The sequence below is a fragment of the Hippocampus guttulatus genome, chromosome 17 (assembly GCF_054856545.1).
Source record: "Hippocampus guttulatus isolate MCC_2025c chromosome 17, RoL_Hgut_1.0, whole genome shotgun sequence".
Lineage (NCBI taxonomy): Eukaryota > Metazoa > Chordata > Actinopteri > Syngnathiformes > Syngnathidae > Hippocampus > Hippocampus guttulatus.
The window spans coordinates 11,744,456-11,762,276 of NC_141277.1; the positions used below are offsets into that span (position 1 = coordinate 11,744,456).

At 42.5% G+C, this 17,821-nt stretch overlaps 1 protein-coding gene across 3 annotated transcripts in view; it reads left to right on the plus strand.

The window, feature by feature from the left end:
- The window catches only part of gsna (gelsolin a), an 18,599-nt gene continuing 778 nt past the window's right edge, over positions 1-17,821 (plus strand). The window contains exons 1-16 of one of the 3 annotated variants that reach the window (XM_086134720.1): positions 1-172; positions 7,106-7,303; positions 8,072-8,226; positions 8,589-8,750; positions 8,851-9,000; positions 9,279-9,368; positions 10,457-10,589; positions 11,788-12,092; positions 13,064-13,197; positions 13,340-13,430; positions 13,637-13,663; positions 15,504-15,674; positions 15,789-15,963; positions 17,134-17,255; positions 17,341-17,418; positions 17,524-17,584. In XM_086134720.1, coding sequence (XP_085990846.1) covers positions 7,111-7,303; positions 8,072-8,226; positions 8,589-8,750; positions 8,851-9,000; positions 9,279-9,368; positions 10,457-10,589; positions 11,788-12,092; positions 13,064-13,197; positions 13,340-13,430; positions 13,637-13,663; positions 15,504-15,674; positions 15,789-15,963; positions 17,134-17,255; positions 17,341-17,418; positions 17,524-17,584 — 2,047 coding nt within the window. In that variant the 5' untranslated portion in view covers positions 1-172; positions 7,106-7,110. The remainder of the gene's footprint in view (positions 173-7,105; positions 7,304-8,071; positions 8,227-8,588; positions 8,751-8,850; positions 9,001-9,278; positions 9,369-10,456; positions 10,590-11,787; positions 12,093-13,063; positions 13,198-13,339; positions 13,431-13,636; positions 13,664-15,503; positions 15,675-15,788; positions 15,964-17,133; positions 17,256-17,340; positions 17,419-17,523; positions 17,585-17,821) is intronic. The other 2 variants (XM_086134718.1, XM_086134721.1) reach the window with 2 other exon arrangements.

Here is a 17,821-nt window from a genome sequence, read left to right on the forward strand (position 1 = left end):
TCGTAATGGGGAGTGTCCCGGGACAACATCCAAAGTAGCGGCTTTGCGCTCAGCTGCCACGCACGCCGTCTCGACGCCTCACTGGTCCCGGCCTGTTGCTCAAGCGCCCATCGCGCCTCGCTCTCGTCTCCTTTTGTTCTCTGTTTGTTTTCTACAACTCGGAATCTGTCAGGTATGACAAATTTGTCTTTCCAGCAAAAGCGTTCCGGCCCCCAATTAACAATGAATCGACTCCCATGCATAAGAATAGAGAACGAACGGGCTTTATTTGTATTTTTTTTTTGCATGGCGCCCCACTTTGTCTGGCATTCTGAAGTATTGAATAGTAGCAATGCTGTAGTAACAACCGTATTCATTCTGTAGTGCAGCCAATGCCATATAAGGGCATACCCCTTGCTTGCATGCAGACAGAAAATTAGGTGGTTTCACTTGTATGGCAGCACTGTGAGACAGTGGGTCGTGTTCCCAAAGTCTCATCTCCAGGTTTCCTGTATAATAATTTCTCCCTGTTTGTGTAGGTGTTCTGATTTCTTCCCACTTTCCAAAACATGATTCTTATGTTAATTAAAGACTGAAATGCCCATGTAAATGTGACACTGTACATATACAGTATTAAGGCTGCATGAGACTGGAAAAAAGATGTGAAATGTGACATGAGTGTTGAATATTGTGATATTTACTGTATATCATTGCAATATGAATTTATATTTAAGTTTTGTGTGTGTGTGTGTTAGTAATGTCCCAAGATACTGTTCTCCCATTGGAAGGTGATTCATATGCACAAAGTTGCATCTGGTTGGACAAAGTCAGACAAAAGCATGCGTCGCATGTCTTTGCGATACGCATACTGCCCATTATATTGTACTGATTGGCTGGATCGGATCGGCAGATATTTTGCCTTTCATGTGAGATCATATTTTGCCAATCGATCAACGACATCATTGACCTGATAAACAAAAGTAGACGTTTGAGCAAACACAGGAACGTTTCACAGGATATAAAGTCAATTTTTTTTCTGGATATATTTAAATCATTTGGAGTTTTTTTGGATAGCGGTATCAGGGTCACCCCCCATGTACCCCCCCCCCCCCCATTTCCATGCATTGAATGTTTATCTGCATTTTGGGGAGAATTTTTAGAGTTTCATTTTGATTACTTTTTCGCCAATGCACTTGAGTAGGCGCCAGTTGTATGCATTTTTTAGCAATCCGTGGACCTTGCCGGGGTCGACTGTACAGTAACTAAACAAGTTGTTTAAATGTATTGGATGGAGTATTCCATCTTCTGATCTTAATTGGAGGCCTGGGCCACCACCTGCTGGTCGTCCTGCTGCTTGAGTTGATAGTCAGCCAGCGCCGCCTTGATGGCGTCTTCGGCCAGCACTAGGAGAGATGCCGAGTTAGGGACTCACCTTGCAAACGCTTTTAGCATGTAGATAAATGACTTTTTTTGAAATTTTGCAACGGGCACCATCCCTTGTTTCTGACTTTTGGGTTGAGTGAACGCTGGCGCGTTTTGGCTGCCGCTGCTCAACCCGTATTATTTTGTGTTTTTTGTTATTGTAAAGTGTCCTTGGGTGTCTTGAAAGGCGCTTATAAATAAAATCTATTATTATTATTATTATTGGTGATGTTCTTGTTCTCCAAAATCCTCATTGTATAAAGCCCAATTTTTTTATCTAGATAAAGAACAGTTGAACTAATCAGAAATGGTGTGACACTCCTGACCAATTGCATGCCACCCACAGGAGCAGATGTCTGTTGTTTCCACAGAAACATTCAAACAAATAGTGAGGCAGAGGAAGTCGTGTCAGCGACCACGAGATGAGTGTGTGACCCACTGTCGTGTTTGCCACAACGTGTGTGTTGAGGCGATATATTGCAGGTAGACAGTTGCAATCCAATAACAATGGCCTGCGTCAAATCCTCACTCAGTCGTGAGTCCGGGAAGCCTGCATCCTCGTTAATCTGCACCCTGCACATTTCGATATAAATTTCAAAGAACTACATTCTTTCTTTGTGTGCATCTTGTGCAAGATTTGGAAGTTTGCTTATGCGCCAAAGGGGATGCAAGGAAACGAAATATAGGTTTTTATTCGGCTCACAAACTTTTTGAGATTTTGCCCAAAAGTTCTGAGGTGTGTGTCAAACTTATACAGACCAATACTAAACCAATTTAACAAACATTTAAAACATCTTTTCGGGTTAAGATGAGTACTATTAAAAAGTAATGAATACTTTAGAACTTTGCGATAGTTACTCCACAACTATGCTGATCTTTAACCACAGTAACTGCATTACATTCTGATCCAATTTTAAACAATATGATGATCTGTTTTGATTGTGACATCGATAGGATGGAGGTGTATTTGATACTATCACTTAAATGTTACGGTGTTGGCAAAGAGGAAAAGTACAATACGGTGAAGTCAAGTTACTAATAGTGTGAGTCATCAATTACACAATCCCAGCCAACATCTTGATTCTTCGTTTCGGGAAAAAATCCCAACACAAGGCTGCAGTTAGTTTATGAAAGTGTGAATTGTGGGCTTGTTTTTTGTTTTTTCCAGCCAGGACAGCAGCTGACAAATCACAAGGGTTTTGATACCCACGCTGTTTTGCGCCATATGAGGCTACTGTTTGTGTCGCACTAGTTTTGAGGCCTGCAGCAGGGACTGTGGTGAGCAAAGTATGGGGGAGGGGGCCATATAATAGTGTTGGGACTCTGGAGCCAAAGAGGCTAACCTGGGGTTAGAGCGTTCCATGCAGTTTCACAGACGTTTGGGATTCTTTGCGGACACAGTTGTTTCTCCATTACTTTTTTGGGGTAGTTTTATGCTAGTAGCTAGTAGCTAGTAGTTGTTTGTCTTTTAATTTTTTGAGGTACAATTTTATGCTAGTAGCTGTAACCAAAACAAACTGGATCTTCAGCCAAACATTTACCGCTTTATATAAGCAGCCCAGGAACTCACTTGGTTTATTTTGGTGTTTTTGAGCAGCAGGGTAGGAGTGTGGTTAGCACTGCCTCGCAGGGCAGAGGTTCTAGGTTTGACTTTCAGGCTTTCCTGTGTGACGTTTGCCATCGAAGTCGATCACGTACCCTGCCTCTCACTCAGAGTCAGCTGGGAAAGCTCTACCTCACCCATGTTCATTGTTCAGACATATTTTTCAGTCTTTGATTTTTCTTTTTTTAATGTGTTAAGTTCCTCAGGCATTACGAATACCCCCTAATGTTTGCTTTATTAGGACTGACAAAGCCAGTGTCTTACTCGGGAGGTGCGGGGTGGGAGCTTTGGTGCTCAGTGAAGTAGCAGAACATTTTCCTCCATCGGGGGCTACGTGTATGATCGCAGTCAAAAGCTGCCGCAGTGGTTTTTTGTCGTTTAGTCTGAAGCTCGTCAAAACCCAAAGCTGCACAAAATAGAGTCGTGTAAGTCTCCAGCCTTTTTTTCGAATAATTCTATTTTTAACCATGCATGCCAACAGCGACATGTGTCACTGAGTTTGAAGAGTCTCCCATGGTGCTATTTTAGAGAGCGTACATTTATAGTATGCAAATTTAACAGCAAAAACATGAGTATGAAACTTCAGTCCTTAGTTTTCAAAGTGTCACGTTAACATTCTCTGCCAAACATCTGCCCTCATGTCCAACAAGGATCTCGTGTTTCCACTTAGATCTTTGTTTGCATTTGGTAATCAGATTGTTGGGCGTGTCGGTGGTGAGTGACTTTTACAGCCACTAAAGCAGAAGTTGATGATTTATAGCTAGTAGTTTGGAACATACTGGTATCGCCATTGTTCCGCGTATGTTTCGGAAGTAGCCATCGACGGTTATAGAATCAGAGTTTGTTCATTGTATTTAATATATGAGGATCAGTACTCTACAGTACTACTGAATAAAACGGATTAACTACAGAAGTGTAGAGCGCAAGATAGCAAAAGGTTATTTGCACTAAGTGCATCAAAATATTCCTTTGTGTACCTCTGGGCAGTTCAGTATGCTGTTTTAAATATCCTACATAACTACTCAACTATAGACAGCCCAGGTCATACTATCACAAAATAATATGGTAGCATAGGAATAGATGACAAGATGCCCACTGCTGTTGGCAGGTCAATTAATTCCTTTGATGTGTTCATAAGACCAAAAAGTTGACGTCAAACTAAAAACTGCACTTTACATATTAAAAAGTCAACTTTGCGACTTACTTGTTTTCTGGGTTTGGACATGTGATGTTAGCAAAGCGAGCTTGAGGGGCACTATGACATCACTCTCAGTTGACGGTAAGGGGCTGCGCAGGATAAAATGGCCTCCCTGCCCAACATCGATCGATCAAAACGGGTGGATTCATCTACAAATGCTAGTTGGGGCAAACAGAACATATTATTGCAAAGAAAAATGTTAACTCCCTCTCGATTTTAGTGTCTACTAATCACTTTTCCATGTGGCAAACAGAGAAGCCTTCATTGTTACGCAAGAGAAGCGGAAATAGTGGAAAATAAATTAGTTGGCCTGGACGCATGAGTGCCCCCACTAGCTTGCTTCCATTTTTGCCTCTCGAGTTGGCAGGAGATGCTTCGCATGCTTGTGGTCCGACGGCCACCTTGAAAGCTGAACGATTCTTGTCAAGGTGTTAACGCCTGGTCGGTAACACATGCACATAGGGAGGCAGCAGAACTCTGGAGGACCGGTTCCAAAATCAGTTGTGTGTGTGTGTGTGTCCTGTTTGGACCAAACTAGCATAAAGAAAATGCTCTTAGTTGCGAAACACAGAGTACTTGAGGTGTTATGATGACATCTTGAGCTAAACGAGGGAATCAGTTAGTTAACTGAACCATGTTGCTGAAATTTGGTAGGGAAGGCTCACTTAAAAAAACAACAACCTCCAAATCAAATTTGCTAACACAGCTTCAATTCAGAGAACTTGTTTACACTCTCCAGTGTTTACTCTGCCAAGTAAGAGAGTCAGGCTAGCCTGCTGAAAACATTTCTGTGACCATTTGTATTTATTTATGATCTCAGAGGGAATTATGTAATTTTCACACAAGCATTCGTGGCTGTTGTAGCCAGAGGCGGTTAAATACATAATCAAGTTCCATTAAGTCATAGTAGATCACTGTGCAGAGAAAATGTTCCTGGAAATTGGCATTTTTCATGTTTTTTAAAAAAGATTTATGTACGTATTTTTCTTTGAATGACTGATCCACAGTGATCACGAAATCAGTTTAATGTTACTTTGATTACAGTACTCCCCAATGACGTCGTGCTTTCTTTGGCAAAAGTATGACAAAACACCAAAGGGCTTGTTTTCATGTACAGTAACTGAATGGAAGGGTGCAACACGAGCCATGAGGGCTATACCAGCTTTTGTTTCTTGCTAACATCCTTCAAGTCATGTTATTTGCCTTCAAAAGCTGAACCCATGTAATGCCTTTGTAGAAGCCCTTATCCCACGAAACAAACCAAAGCCTTAATCCTTTATTTAATTAACTGACAATGATTAGATGGGGGGAAAAAAATGAAACACTAAGGTCAGGCAACATCTCTCCTATTTTAAACATCACATGCCACTAAGCAGGCACCTCCTTGAATCTCTTGACTCGACTGGCGCCATGTATCTTCATACACTTTCACAAATGGTGAGGGATGAGTGGGTGTGCGCGCGCGTGTGTGTGTTTTGATGTGACCAGTTAGATGAGGTAATACACAGTAGTACATTTTCCATTCATTCATCATTCCATTTTCTATACTTGCGTGTCCTTACTATGGTCACGGGTGAGCTGGAGCCCAAACAGCACCAGTTACATAGTAATGCGTTACATTACTCCAATCCCACCTTAATATAATATATTCCTATAACGTGTTACTTTTGTCCCCGCCCCCCCACAACACTTGTAAGTGTTCATGCTTATACTCTGTTTCCTATTAGCTACAGGCTACGTGCAACACCACAATAGATTTAAAACGAGAGATATGATTGATTGAAGTGGAGAACTTGAGATGTCATTTGAAACCAGATTAAGCCCAACCTCAACACAAAAGAGTGTGCTTTTTAGTTTGAAAAGTACAAAAGCGAAGGCAGCAAGAATGTTAAACAAGCAGAAAATCAAGATGGCTGCAGCAAAGGTCTGGCAAAGGATCGCTTGGCAGGAATTCTGCTGATGACCAGTGTCCCCACTTTCACAGTCCTCGAAAGGATTTTCAGTCAAACTTGGGCTTTGCCTTGTTTGTACTCACTGCTGCCTTTCATGCAGATTGTGTGTGTGTTATTTACAGCCAGTGCCACGCCATCGCTGGTCCCAAGGTAGGGGAAGTGGGCGGGTTGCATTTGCTGCAAAATTGGATTAACCCTGTCATGCAACCTGTAACCTGATAACATGATAAACTGACCACCGTAGTAACCGCTGTCCCTGAAAGGGTTAAAATTATTGTCCAAATGGATTAACATTGTTTGAATACTAAACAATTAGCTGTAATTGCTAAATGATACATTTACTGGACAATTCTTGAAATCAAAGTTTAATATATGGACTTCACATTTAGATTGTTTCAGTTCCAGTTGTGGCAGCGTTTCCTGACAGGCAAAATTATAAACTGAGCCCTCTTGTACTCCATCGGTTATTCTGTTTCCACATGAATACACTCATGTGTGGTGCAGATGTGCAAATTTGGAATATGCTGAAGATAAAATATAGAATAAATGGGTTTAAGTCAGCTCCATATGGTTGTTTGGAACTTCTCCGTCAGACTGTCTGAGTCATTATATCCAAAGCTTCCTTCTACAAGGGGAAACACCCAAGCACAGGGCACCCGTGATTCACTATGCAGTGCACTAATATCCAACTATAGCTCAAAGTGTATCTTTGTTTCCATGGCAACAGCTCAGCCTTAATGGGAGTGGCTTGATGTTTCCAAGAGCATGTGGCTCATAAGTAGGAGGGGCTAAGATTCACTTTTTACAGAGCGACGACTGTTACCTCGGCAGTGTTTGTCCACACAGAGTCCCACCACCAGGACTACACATCTGTATGCTCAAATCTGCAAAGGAGCAAAAAGAACCCACTTTGAAAAAAATTGTGTGATTTTTTTTTTTTTTTTTTCCAAGGTAGAATGGCACAGCACCTGGAGTTTGAGCGGGCTGGAAAGAAACCAGGCCTCCAGGTTTGGAGGGTGGAGAACTTTGACCTGGTGCCTGTTCCTGAGAACCTTTATGGAGGATTTTACACAGGAGATGCATACATCATCCTCAACACCATCAAACAACGCTCAGGAAACCTGCAGTATGACCTCCATTTCTGGTTGGGTGAGTGCACAGAGACCAACACGTTCTTTCCCAAATGCAGAATTAACAAAGATTATTTGGCCCATTAAAGGGGACTATTTGTTAACTATTGTAGGTGTGTGTGTGTGTGTGTGTGTGTGTGTGTGTGTGTGTGTGTGTGTGTGAAAGTCCATCCATCCATTTTCCGAACCGCTTGATCCTCACTAGGGTCGCGGGGGGTGCTGGAGCCTATCCCAGCCGACTTCGGGCAGGAGGCGGGGGACACCCTGAATCAGTTGCCAGCCAATCGCAGGGCACACAGAGACGAACAAGCATCCACGCTCACATTCACACCTAGGGACAATTTTAGAGTGTTCAATCAGCCTGCCATGCATGTTTTTGGAATGTGGGAGGAAACCGGAGTACCCGGAGAAAACCCACGCAGGCCCGGGGAGAACATGCAAACTCCACACAGGGAGGCCGGAGCTGGAATTGAACCCGGTACCTCTGCACTGTGAAGTCGACGTGCTAACCACTGGACTACCGGGCCGCCTATGTGTGAAAGTCAACAATGTTAATTTGAGAAATTCTGAGAGTAGATATGCTTCATGACTTTTTCCAACAAGCACATTAGTATTCAAACAAACAAGATTCATATCAGTACCGGGAGTGGTTAAGTGTTTTTTTTTTTTTTTCCATCGATGTGACATATGAAGGTCCGACCCTGTGGGGGCTTGTGTCCGATTTGAAATAAAAATTAAAACATTGTCGGGTTAAACTGGAGTCTGTGTTGTCGTTATTGTTACGCAGGTGATTTCTGCACCGCGGATGAGAGAGGCTCGGCGGCCATTTTCACAGTCCAAATGGATGACTTCCTGGGAGGAAAACCCATCCAGTATCGGGAAGTCCACGGCCATGAGTCCAAAACTTTTCTTGGCTACTTCAAGTCTGGGATCAAGTATATGGTGAGACTTGAACTCGTTTATGTGACACCCTGCACATTTGTTCATTTTCGCTCATTTGCATTGTAATTTGGTGTGCTGCTTTGCTATGCCGGTGTATTAAATTGGAGTTTTTGAATTGCACTGAATTATAATATTCATTTTTGATTTCATTTAGAGTATTGCAGTACGTGTATGGTGTGTGCATCCCCCTTGGAAATTACATTGCTGTTGAATATCTTTTTTTATTTTTTTTTAATCAGTGAATCTTCTGTCAGACGTCAAACAAAATTCACCCATCAACCAAATACTGAAGCACACATTATATTGTCATAGCAGATATTGAGAGGCAGCCAGTTATTAACTGTGAAACGTTTATCTACCAGAAAGGAGGTGTGGCATCAGGGTTCAAGCATGTCGTCACCAATGAGGTGGTTGTACAGCGAGTGCTCCAGGTCAAAGGTCGTCGTGTTGTCAGGGCAACAGAGGTGCCGGTCAGCTGGGATAGCTTCAACCAAGGAGACTGCTTCATATTGGACTTGGGAGCTGTGAGTCACTTAGGGGTGTCGGTTTTGAAAATGGGGGAAGCTGTTTGGGTCCACTGGATTGCGTAAACTTACTTTTCCTCCCCCCCTTCATGCGTCGCAGGAGATTTACCAGTGGTGTGGTTCCCAGAGTAACCGCTTTGAGAAGCTGAAGGCCACACAGGTCGCCAAGGGGATCCGGGACAATGAGCGCAGCGGGAGGGCCCGCGTCTATGTCTGTGACGAGGGTATGGAGAGAGAAAAGATGATAGAGGTGAGGTTCTTCTATGTACTGGTACCGTACTGTCAGAATCAACAACAGTAAGTACATATGCACAATGTAATGCAATCCACGAATCAAAAGTTTCAAAAATAAAACCATGGCCAACCCTCATACCTGTACATGGCCAATCAAACTTGAGGTCACCCCCGCTCCCCTTTTTTAAATATATATATATACACACACACACACACACACACACACAGTCGTTCTTGTATCAGATGTTGTTCAATCAGCTGAGTGCGTATAACACACTGAATTTTTGGCCTCAGGTTTTAGGAGAAAAACCAGAGCTGCCGCTTGGAACTTCTGACGACATCAAGGCCGATGCCTCCAACAGGAAGAGGGCCAAACTCTACAAGGTACTTCTGTTTTCTTTTTGCCGTGACTGAAAATAATTGTTTGCTGGACTGAAGCCTCTTTTTGGTGGGCGGTTTTGTAAAATACTATATAGACTCAGAACCACTTATGTAAATTGTTGTGAGTAGTAAGAGTGCTTTAACACAATTATGTTGTAATGTTGATTGTAATATTGACTGTATTGGGTTTGTTGGATAGTTTTTATGAATGTTTATAGAGCTATCCATGTACGAAATATAATAAGTGCTTCCATATTATCGGAAAATATTACATATTCAAAATGGAGTAGAAGTAGTCATTGAAAATCCTGTTGGCTTTGTAGCATGAGATGACACTATCAGCACCTTTTACAGAAAACGACCCCTCACCAAGTAAGTCTCGATTTTGAAAAATGGGCATCGCAGCCCACTGTGGTACATCTCGCAAAGCATGTCACGATGATGAGAACGTTATCAAATAAACCGTTCATTTCATTTCCCTTTGAATTGTCACATGACAATTATTTAGAATATTGACAATGTCAACGTGCACATTTCTACAACAGTGTGCTTCTTACACAGCATGTGCAATGGGTTCTTTGCGGGCAGCAATAAATGGTTGCATCACTTCCGTGTTGGTTAGCAAGATTATGCAAGCCGGACACAATGGATTTCCAATGACGTTAGCGAATGAGGCACAAGGGACGTGGTGCGTGGGAATCTATGAAGGTGTGCAATTTGATACTGATCAAAATTTAAATTGTTTGCGCTGAAGAGTACCATTGTAGCTCTTTTCCGTTTAGTATGTGAAAGGGGGGGGGCACTTTTGTTTTGAGCACAAAGATGTGATCCAACCCACCATGGAATTCTTGGAAAAAATAAAACCTCTACTGTGATGAAAATAGCCCAAATATAAATGTTCATAATACATGATAATGAACAAGTGATTGATGGTTGCATCTTATTAAAAACACACACACACACACACACACACACACAAAAGTATGTAATTTGACTCTTGAGGACTTTATAAAAAGTGAGCTGTCCCCAGATAGGATAGCAGTTTCCCATCACTGCTGTAAAAATGGATTCCATGTCACCTTGTATGGCAGGTTTCTAATGCCAGTGGAGGTATGACGATTGCAATGGTGGCTGAAGAGAACCCATTCCCACAAAGCGCCCTGGAGACGGGTGACTGTTTCATTCTGGACCACGGCTCTGACGGCAAGATCTACGTATGGAAAGGTAAGGTGTGATTGTCAAGCCATGATCTGTTTTGATCAAATGTGGTCATAAGCCGCACTTTCGCCGGTCATTTATTCATGAATTTGCCAAGAAGAAAAGTGATTTTTGTGCTTTTTCTGAAATGCCGCAAGATGGCACAAAGAGGGCATCAAAGCCCCGCCTGGTGTACATTGCCGTAAAAATCCGTTGAAGTGATTCATCTCGACTGAGAGACAAGCTTTTTATATTGGGGAGGAGATCACTTTAGCTTGGGTTGATAGCGGAAATGTTACTGCATGTTTGCACTTTTTTTTTCCAGATCATCTGTAAGCAATTAATTTTTAAAGGTAATGTAAGATAGATGACTTTCAAGTGATATTTAAGTTTGTGTTAGAATAGAAAAATACAATGTTGTCATGTTTTAAAGTTTCATCTTGTCACATGCTTGATTGACCTCAAAGTGCTTGTGTTCAGAACATTTTGCACACATTAGAAGCACAGAGAATCAGGGGTCAAAGGACCCGAGCGCATGGTACCTGACCATGTGCTCCTCATCTCAGAGAAACATTTAACCCTCACTCGTAGACATGCCGGCGCCTGTTAACCGACAACTTGGAAAGGAAGATTTAACTATGGACGGAAGGGAGTAATTGTACGCTCCATCATGAGAAAGGGTCACGAGCCAGGTTACGACATATCAATTCAGGCAGACATCGCTCGTTAAAATGTCTATGTTTCTGTTGGTTTATGGATGTTGGTGCTGGTACCAAGAGAATGCTTTGTCTGAGGGGTGACCCAATGGGGCCGTCCAGGGGTGCGGCATGTTAATGAGGATGGGAGTGTTTTTCTGATATATTCCTTGTAATTTGCATGTACAGTCAATAAAAGGGCCGGCAGAGGTTGCAGAGGTCGGGTGTCAGTGGGAAGCGCACACGGAGTGGCTTTGTAGAAAACTGCACCTCCTGTCGGCAGTGAAAGTCGATCTGTTCCTGTGTTCGGGCCTTTGTCAACTGTCCGAGTAAAAATCTCTGACAGTTTGTTGGGATCCCAGTGTGATATATTTCCCCGTTAAATTATTAATTTAGGCACTCATAAACATTTCGGGTTGCATTGATTGCTTCCATTTTTACACTATTTGCGCCAGGGCTTGGTTCCCATGCTCTGAATAGTGTTTCTCTCAGTCCTCTCCAGAGCTTTCCTTTCTCTCTTTACATCAAAGGTCAAGGCGCTAACATGGATGAGCGAAAGGCGTCGATGAAAGCTGCTGAGGAGTTCATCAAGAAAATGGGCTACCCCAAACACACCCAAGTGCAGATCCTGCCCGAGATGGGCGAGACGCCGCTCTTCAAGCAGTTCTTCAAGAACTGGAGGGATAAAGATCAGACGGTGGGCTTGGGTGTGGCTTACATCGCCAACAGCATCGCCAAGATCGAGAAGGTGCCCTTCGACGCCGCCTCCCTGCACGACTCCCCCGCCATGGCCGCCCAGCACGGGATGGTGGATGACGGCAGCGGAGATAAGCAGGTGTGGAGTTTCTTCTGACTTGAATACCTTACTAATAGAATCATCAGTGTGGACACTGTTAGACACAAAAGGCTTGATTTTACACAAACATTTAAAAATAAGTGAGGATTCTGCTCTCAAGCTCCTCTTCCAGGTGTGAAGTTTCATGAAAAGTGGCATTTCATGATCAGCCATTGTGGTCAATCTAAAAAGTCGCTAATGTGCTAAAGCTAAACAGACAGCTAGATATTCAATTAACAATTTTTCAGTTATTGTGGTCGTCGTTAAATCCTGGCTGTGTTTCCAAATGATAGGTTGCTGTATTTCAATATATGAGGGGGGAAGATACTTGAATGATGCAGTACAGATCTCTGCCATGACAAGCGAATAACATAGTGTTCAATTAATACCGCTACGCATTGGTGGGAATTAACAAAGAACAAATACTTTGTTGCCCGACTTTTTCGATATTTTTATTTTACAAGAGTATTTATTTTTCTGATGCTTTTTACTTTCGTCTCTCCGTTTGAAAACTGAAATGTGTACTTTCTACTCTTTACTTTGTCGAAATGGGCTTGTTAGTTTCTTTAACCTCAGCTGAAGATAACATGACCCCCCCCCCCAAAAAAAAGGATGTCAGCCACTCTTGATATTTTGATTGCTTACTCCTCACTTAATTTCTGTTTCAACCCCTGCAGGAAAAAAAAACATCTTGCAACCACTCGCACACACACACAAAACTCTTTGCCACGACTATAAATAGCATAATTTACCTATATAATTGTAAATTGTTAAAGTACACCTCTGCAAAAAAAAATCGCATGCTTACATTAAAGAAACCCCAAAAAAGTCATATAAATCTGCTAAATAATTTCATAAACATTGGTTTATACTCCTCTGCGCACACTCACACAATCTTCTAATTGTGTTATTAGACTGCGCAGGTGTATGACGTGTCCTGTGATAGCTCAATCTTGCGTCTTTCCTGACAGATTTGGCGTATCGAGGGATCTGCCAAGGTGCCAGTAGATGAGTCTACCTATGGCCAGTTCTTCGGAGGAGACAGTTACATCATCCAGTATAACTACCATCACGGAGGACGGAGTGGACATATCATTTACATGTGGTGAGAATGATGAGCATGCAAACTCTGTCAACAGAAAAAAAAAAAACATCATCATCTTGATTTGCCAAGCTATAGGAGTGTGGTTGCATGTAATTCAAGTCACATTTTTTTTATCTGTAATGATTGTGGTTCTTCTTCCCAGGCAGGGCATAGACTCCAGCCAGGATGAAATTGGGGCTTGCGCTATCCTCAGCGCCCAGCTGGATGACGAGCTTGGTGGCGGACCTGTGCAGGTAGCGCTCCCCTACCCTTTATAACTTCGAATAAACTTTTTATTTTCATAATCTCAAACTCATTCAGTCACTCACATTGTCAGCGTTCCTTTTTTTTTGGCTCCCAATGAGGCCCTCCTCCTCGTCTGATCTTCCATCCTTTCGCCTTCTCTCTCACTTGCCGCTTCTTTCCTCCCCTCAATTTTACGCCGATTCTTTTTTCTCAGGTTGTCGGTGCTCCTATAACTACTCAGGTATTCTTCTTTTCAAACTTAGTCTTGTCTATCTTGTCCACAGCCAGTGAAAAAATTCTACCGATACTTTAGAGCACAGGTGTCAAAACTCAAGGCCCGGGGGCCAGATCCGGCCCGCCACCTTATTTTATGTGGCCCGCAAAAGCAAATCAAACATTTCAACTTCCACAATGCTAGCTAAAATCTCTACCAAAATTTAAAATTCGCATCTGTAATTAATAAGAAGGACATTGTAAGAATTTTCTTGTGACCAAACCCATCATGACAGTCACGTTAACAAAAGTGGAGTAAACCGTTATTCTTGACTTCTTGAAATGGTTCCAGTCATAACGGCCCTTCAAGGGAAACGGTAGCTAAAGTCCTGGCTTTGTGCATGTGAGACACTCATGGCTCCAGTTTGTCTTCATTTTCACCTCACTGTGTGTACTTGTGTCATTTCCACGTGCATGCTTCATGTATGTGGACATTAGATTGCACCTCAATTGCATGTACAGTGTGTAAACCTGGAAAAGCATTTTCCAAAATCCCTCCTCTCGCTTTCACAGGGCACCCATTTCAACAATTGGAAACTCAAAAATAGAATGGCAGATAATTAAACAGGACTTGCTTTCAACCGTGACGTAAATGATATACCAGGATCATACACTTTTATTTATAGTTAGTTATTTCTTCTCTGCTTTCATGTATTGATATATTAGCTACATATTTATGTATTTATTTGAACTTTGATGTAACGTTAAAATAGCTTTCTTTGCTGATGGCCGGGCAAAATCACATGGTTCTATTCATATGTACAGTATATAGTAAGATGCGTGGTACCAAATATGGTTGCTAATCCTATAAAGGGATATCGCAGACAGCGGGTGTCTCGTAAATGTCTTGTAATCCGCGTCCAGACTAAAATTACATTACTCACACAACACCACACCAAGCGTACACTTTTCATCAGCTAGAATGCATAAGATGTAATCAAAATCAATTCTAGCTTTAGTGTGATTGTTGGCCAAATAACAAACACGGTAACACTTCTCTTATCCACGACTTGAAGGAACGTGGAAAATCCACAAGGAAGTGATGGTCTCCCGAAAGGTTTGCCACTAGATGGCAGCAAAGCATTTTTCCATCAGATCAAGCTATAGCCCAGCCAAAGAAGCTCCTTTCCACACTGAGTTCAACACACAGTAATTGCTTGGCATCAGAGTGCCCGCCAGACGGCATCAAGGAACCTTTTATATTAGACCCAAATACAAAAACTGTGGTATATAGTGACTTTTTCAGCAAATAATGGAGGATATGACAAACCACAGATACGCAGTATAATATGCTGTATATATAAAAAAAACAACAATATTGTTGGGCATTGGAATTTCAAATGTGGCTTTGGTGAGATACTTAATTTTTTTAAACTGTTACCATTAATCAAAGAAGAGCGCCCAATAAATTGCATTAAAATGATTACTATCCAGCTTTGATGCACAGAAAGGGTACAAAAAATGAACTTTTACAAGCAACGATTCATTGGTGTGACTCAACTGCATGACTCTATTTAGACTTTTTGAAGAATTGTGATTGGCCTCGGGGCTGATGAAGTTCACTTTGTGTTTCCAATTTAACTTGACCAAAGAGATTCACAATGCAGTAATGCACCCACCGACAGAGTGAATCGTAATTTCGATTGATGCCCGTTTGACCGATTGATCCCCGTCTGTGGCCACATTGTTAGAAATTAGATTTTGTAGACTGCAAGATAACTAACACGAAAGCATGAGATCGGATGCACAAGGAATCAGTGCACGAACATGCTAATTAATGAGCCCTACGCTGTTGGCATTTGTGTCAGGTGAGGGTGGTGCAAGGTAAGGAGCCGGCCCACCTGATGAGTCTATTTGGAGGACAGCCCATGGTGGTCTACAAGGGTGGGACGTCCAGAGAAGGAGGTCAGTCAGCTCCTGCAGAGACTCGCCTCTTCCAGGTGCGCTCCAACTCCGCCGGACACACCAGAGCAGTGGAGGTAAGACATCAGAAAAGATGATTTTGTAAACCGTGTGTTCAAAAAGGTCTGAACTGTTATGTTCATGCAAAATTGTAGGGTCTTCTTTGAACATCAACATACGTGTATGTTTAGGTTGATGCAGTAGCAGCCAACCTGAATTCCAATGATGCTTTCATTCTGGTGAGCCCCGGAGGCTCCTTCCTGTGGGTGGGAGTCGGTGCTAGTGACACTGAGAAGACGGGAGCCCATCAACTGTGTGGCATCCTGGGAGTGTCGCCCTCGGAACTGGCTGAGGGAGGGGAGACAGGTAATGAGTCTTGCGCCCAACAGTCTCGAACTTGGTCTTAAACTGGACGATGATTTTAAATTGAACTGGCAAATTGGTGCCATTGTTAAACGCAGCTTCTTTCATCTTAGGCAGCTGGCTATAGTCAAGCCTCTCCTTTCTCAAGAGCACTTTGAAACAATCATTCATGCCTTCGTCACATCCCGACTGGATTACAATAATGCACTTTACTTTGGAGTCAGCCATTCCTCCATTAAGCGTCTCCAGTCGGTCCAGAAGACTGCTGCTCGCCTCTTGACTGGTACCCGTAAGAGGGAGCACATAACTCCTACTATGGCATCCCTTCACTGGCTCCCGATACATTTGAGAGTTCTTTTTAAGATCCTATTATTTGTTTTCAAATCTTTTAATGGCCTCGCGCCACCTTACTTCTGTGAGCTCCTCCGCCCCTACGCACCTGCCCGTTGCCTCAGGCCTGCGGACCAGACACTATTAGAGGTACTGACAACTAAGCAGAGGCTTCAAGATATCGAGCCTTTTCCGTTGCTGGTCCCTCTCTTTGGAATGACCTCGCACTGAACGTTTGGCAAGACCCCTCACGGCCAATCTTTAAAACTCGTCTTCAAACTCATTTTTATTCTTTGGCTTTTGACTCACCATGAGACTTGATTTTTAGTTTGACTGTTTTTGTACTTACTGTCTTTGTGATTAATCTATTGTTTAAATTATTTTGGTTCCATGGACAGCGCTTTGTGTACAGCGGTGGTTGTTTTAAAGTGCTCTATAAATACGGTTGAGTTGAGAATGAACAAAGGACAATCATTTTTGCAAAGCAAGTCCCGTACTACATGGAATCCCAACCACTATGCTGCATCTTATTTGTGTTGTCCCAATTCACTTTATTCGTCAGAAAATTATCACTGAGTTTTCTGCAGATGTGTCTTTGTTCATCTATCAATGCTGTGCAAGTATTGTGACAGGCAGAACAATGAAATAATTGTTCACTCACCGGTCGCCATTCATACAGAAACATAGCTTTGTGTTCAACTAAAAAGTCTCGATCAACTTTACAGATGTATACATTTTTTGTTTTTTTTTCCATGTATAATTTCTGTTCTGGCTCAATACATGAAGTTTAGTGAGTCGGCCACAGTACCTGTTTGATAGTCAAAGCACGTGTCCCATTCACAGGTGAGTTCTGGGATGCTCTCGGAGGAAAGACAGAATATCGCACTTCAACCAGACTTCGGGACAAAATGGACGCCCATCCTCCTAGACTCTTTGCCTGCTCTAACAAGACCGGAAACTTCATCGTAAGTTGGACCCCCCCCCCCCCCCCGACTCTTGAGTCAAGCTTGTCTGCTCCACATATAACTTCAATCAATATTTTTCTTTCAGATTGAAGAGGTGCCCGGAGAGCTGACCCAGGATGACCTGGCCACTGATGATGTCATGATCCTGGACACCTGGGAGCAGGTTAGGAAAGCAGAACAATACATTTGACAATGAAGAAAAAAAAAAAAAGCACCCAAAGGAAATGCGAATGAGTCATGCATTTTGTACTTCCGACCTTTTGTGAAGGTGTTTGTCTGGATCGGCAACGAGGCCCAAGAGGAAGAGAAGACCGAAGCAATGGCATCTGGTAAGACCATCTTCATGGTCCACTCGATATACTGTATAAACAGCTCTGGAAACTAATTTAGAGACCACTCCAAAACTTTGCTGATTTGATAATGCATTTCCCCCCCCCCCCCCTCAATCAAATCATCTTTCGGTCATGAGTTTAAATGGTATTAAAGTGTTTTGCGATATTTTGTGGTATATTTACAGATTAAATAGTGAATCTTTGCAATTCTAAACATTTTTAAGAGCATCAATA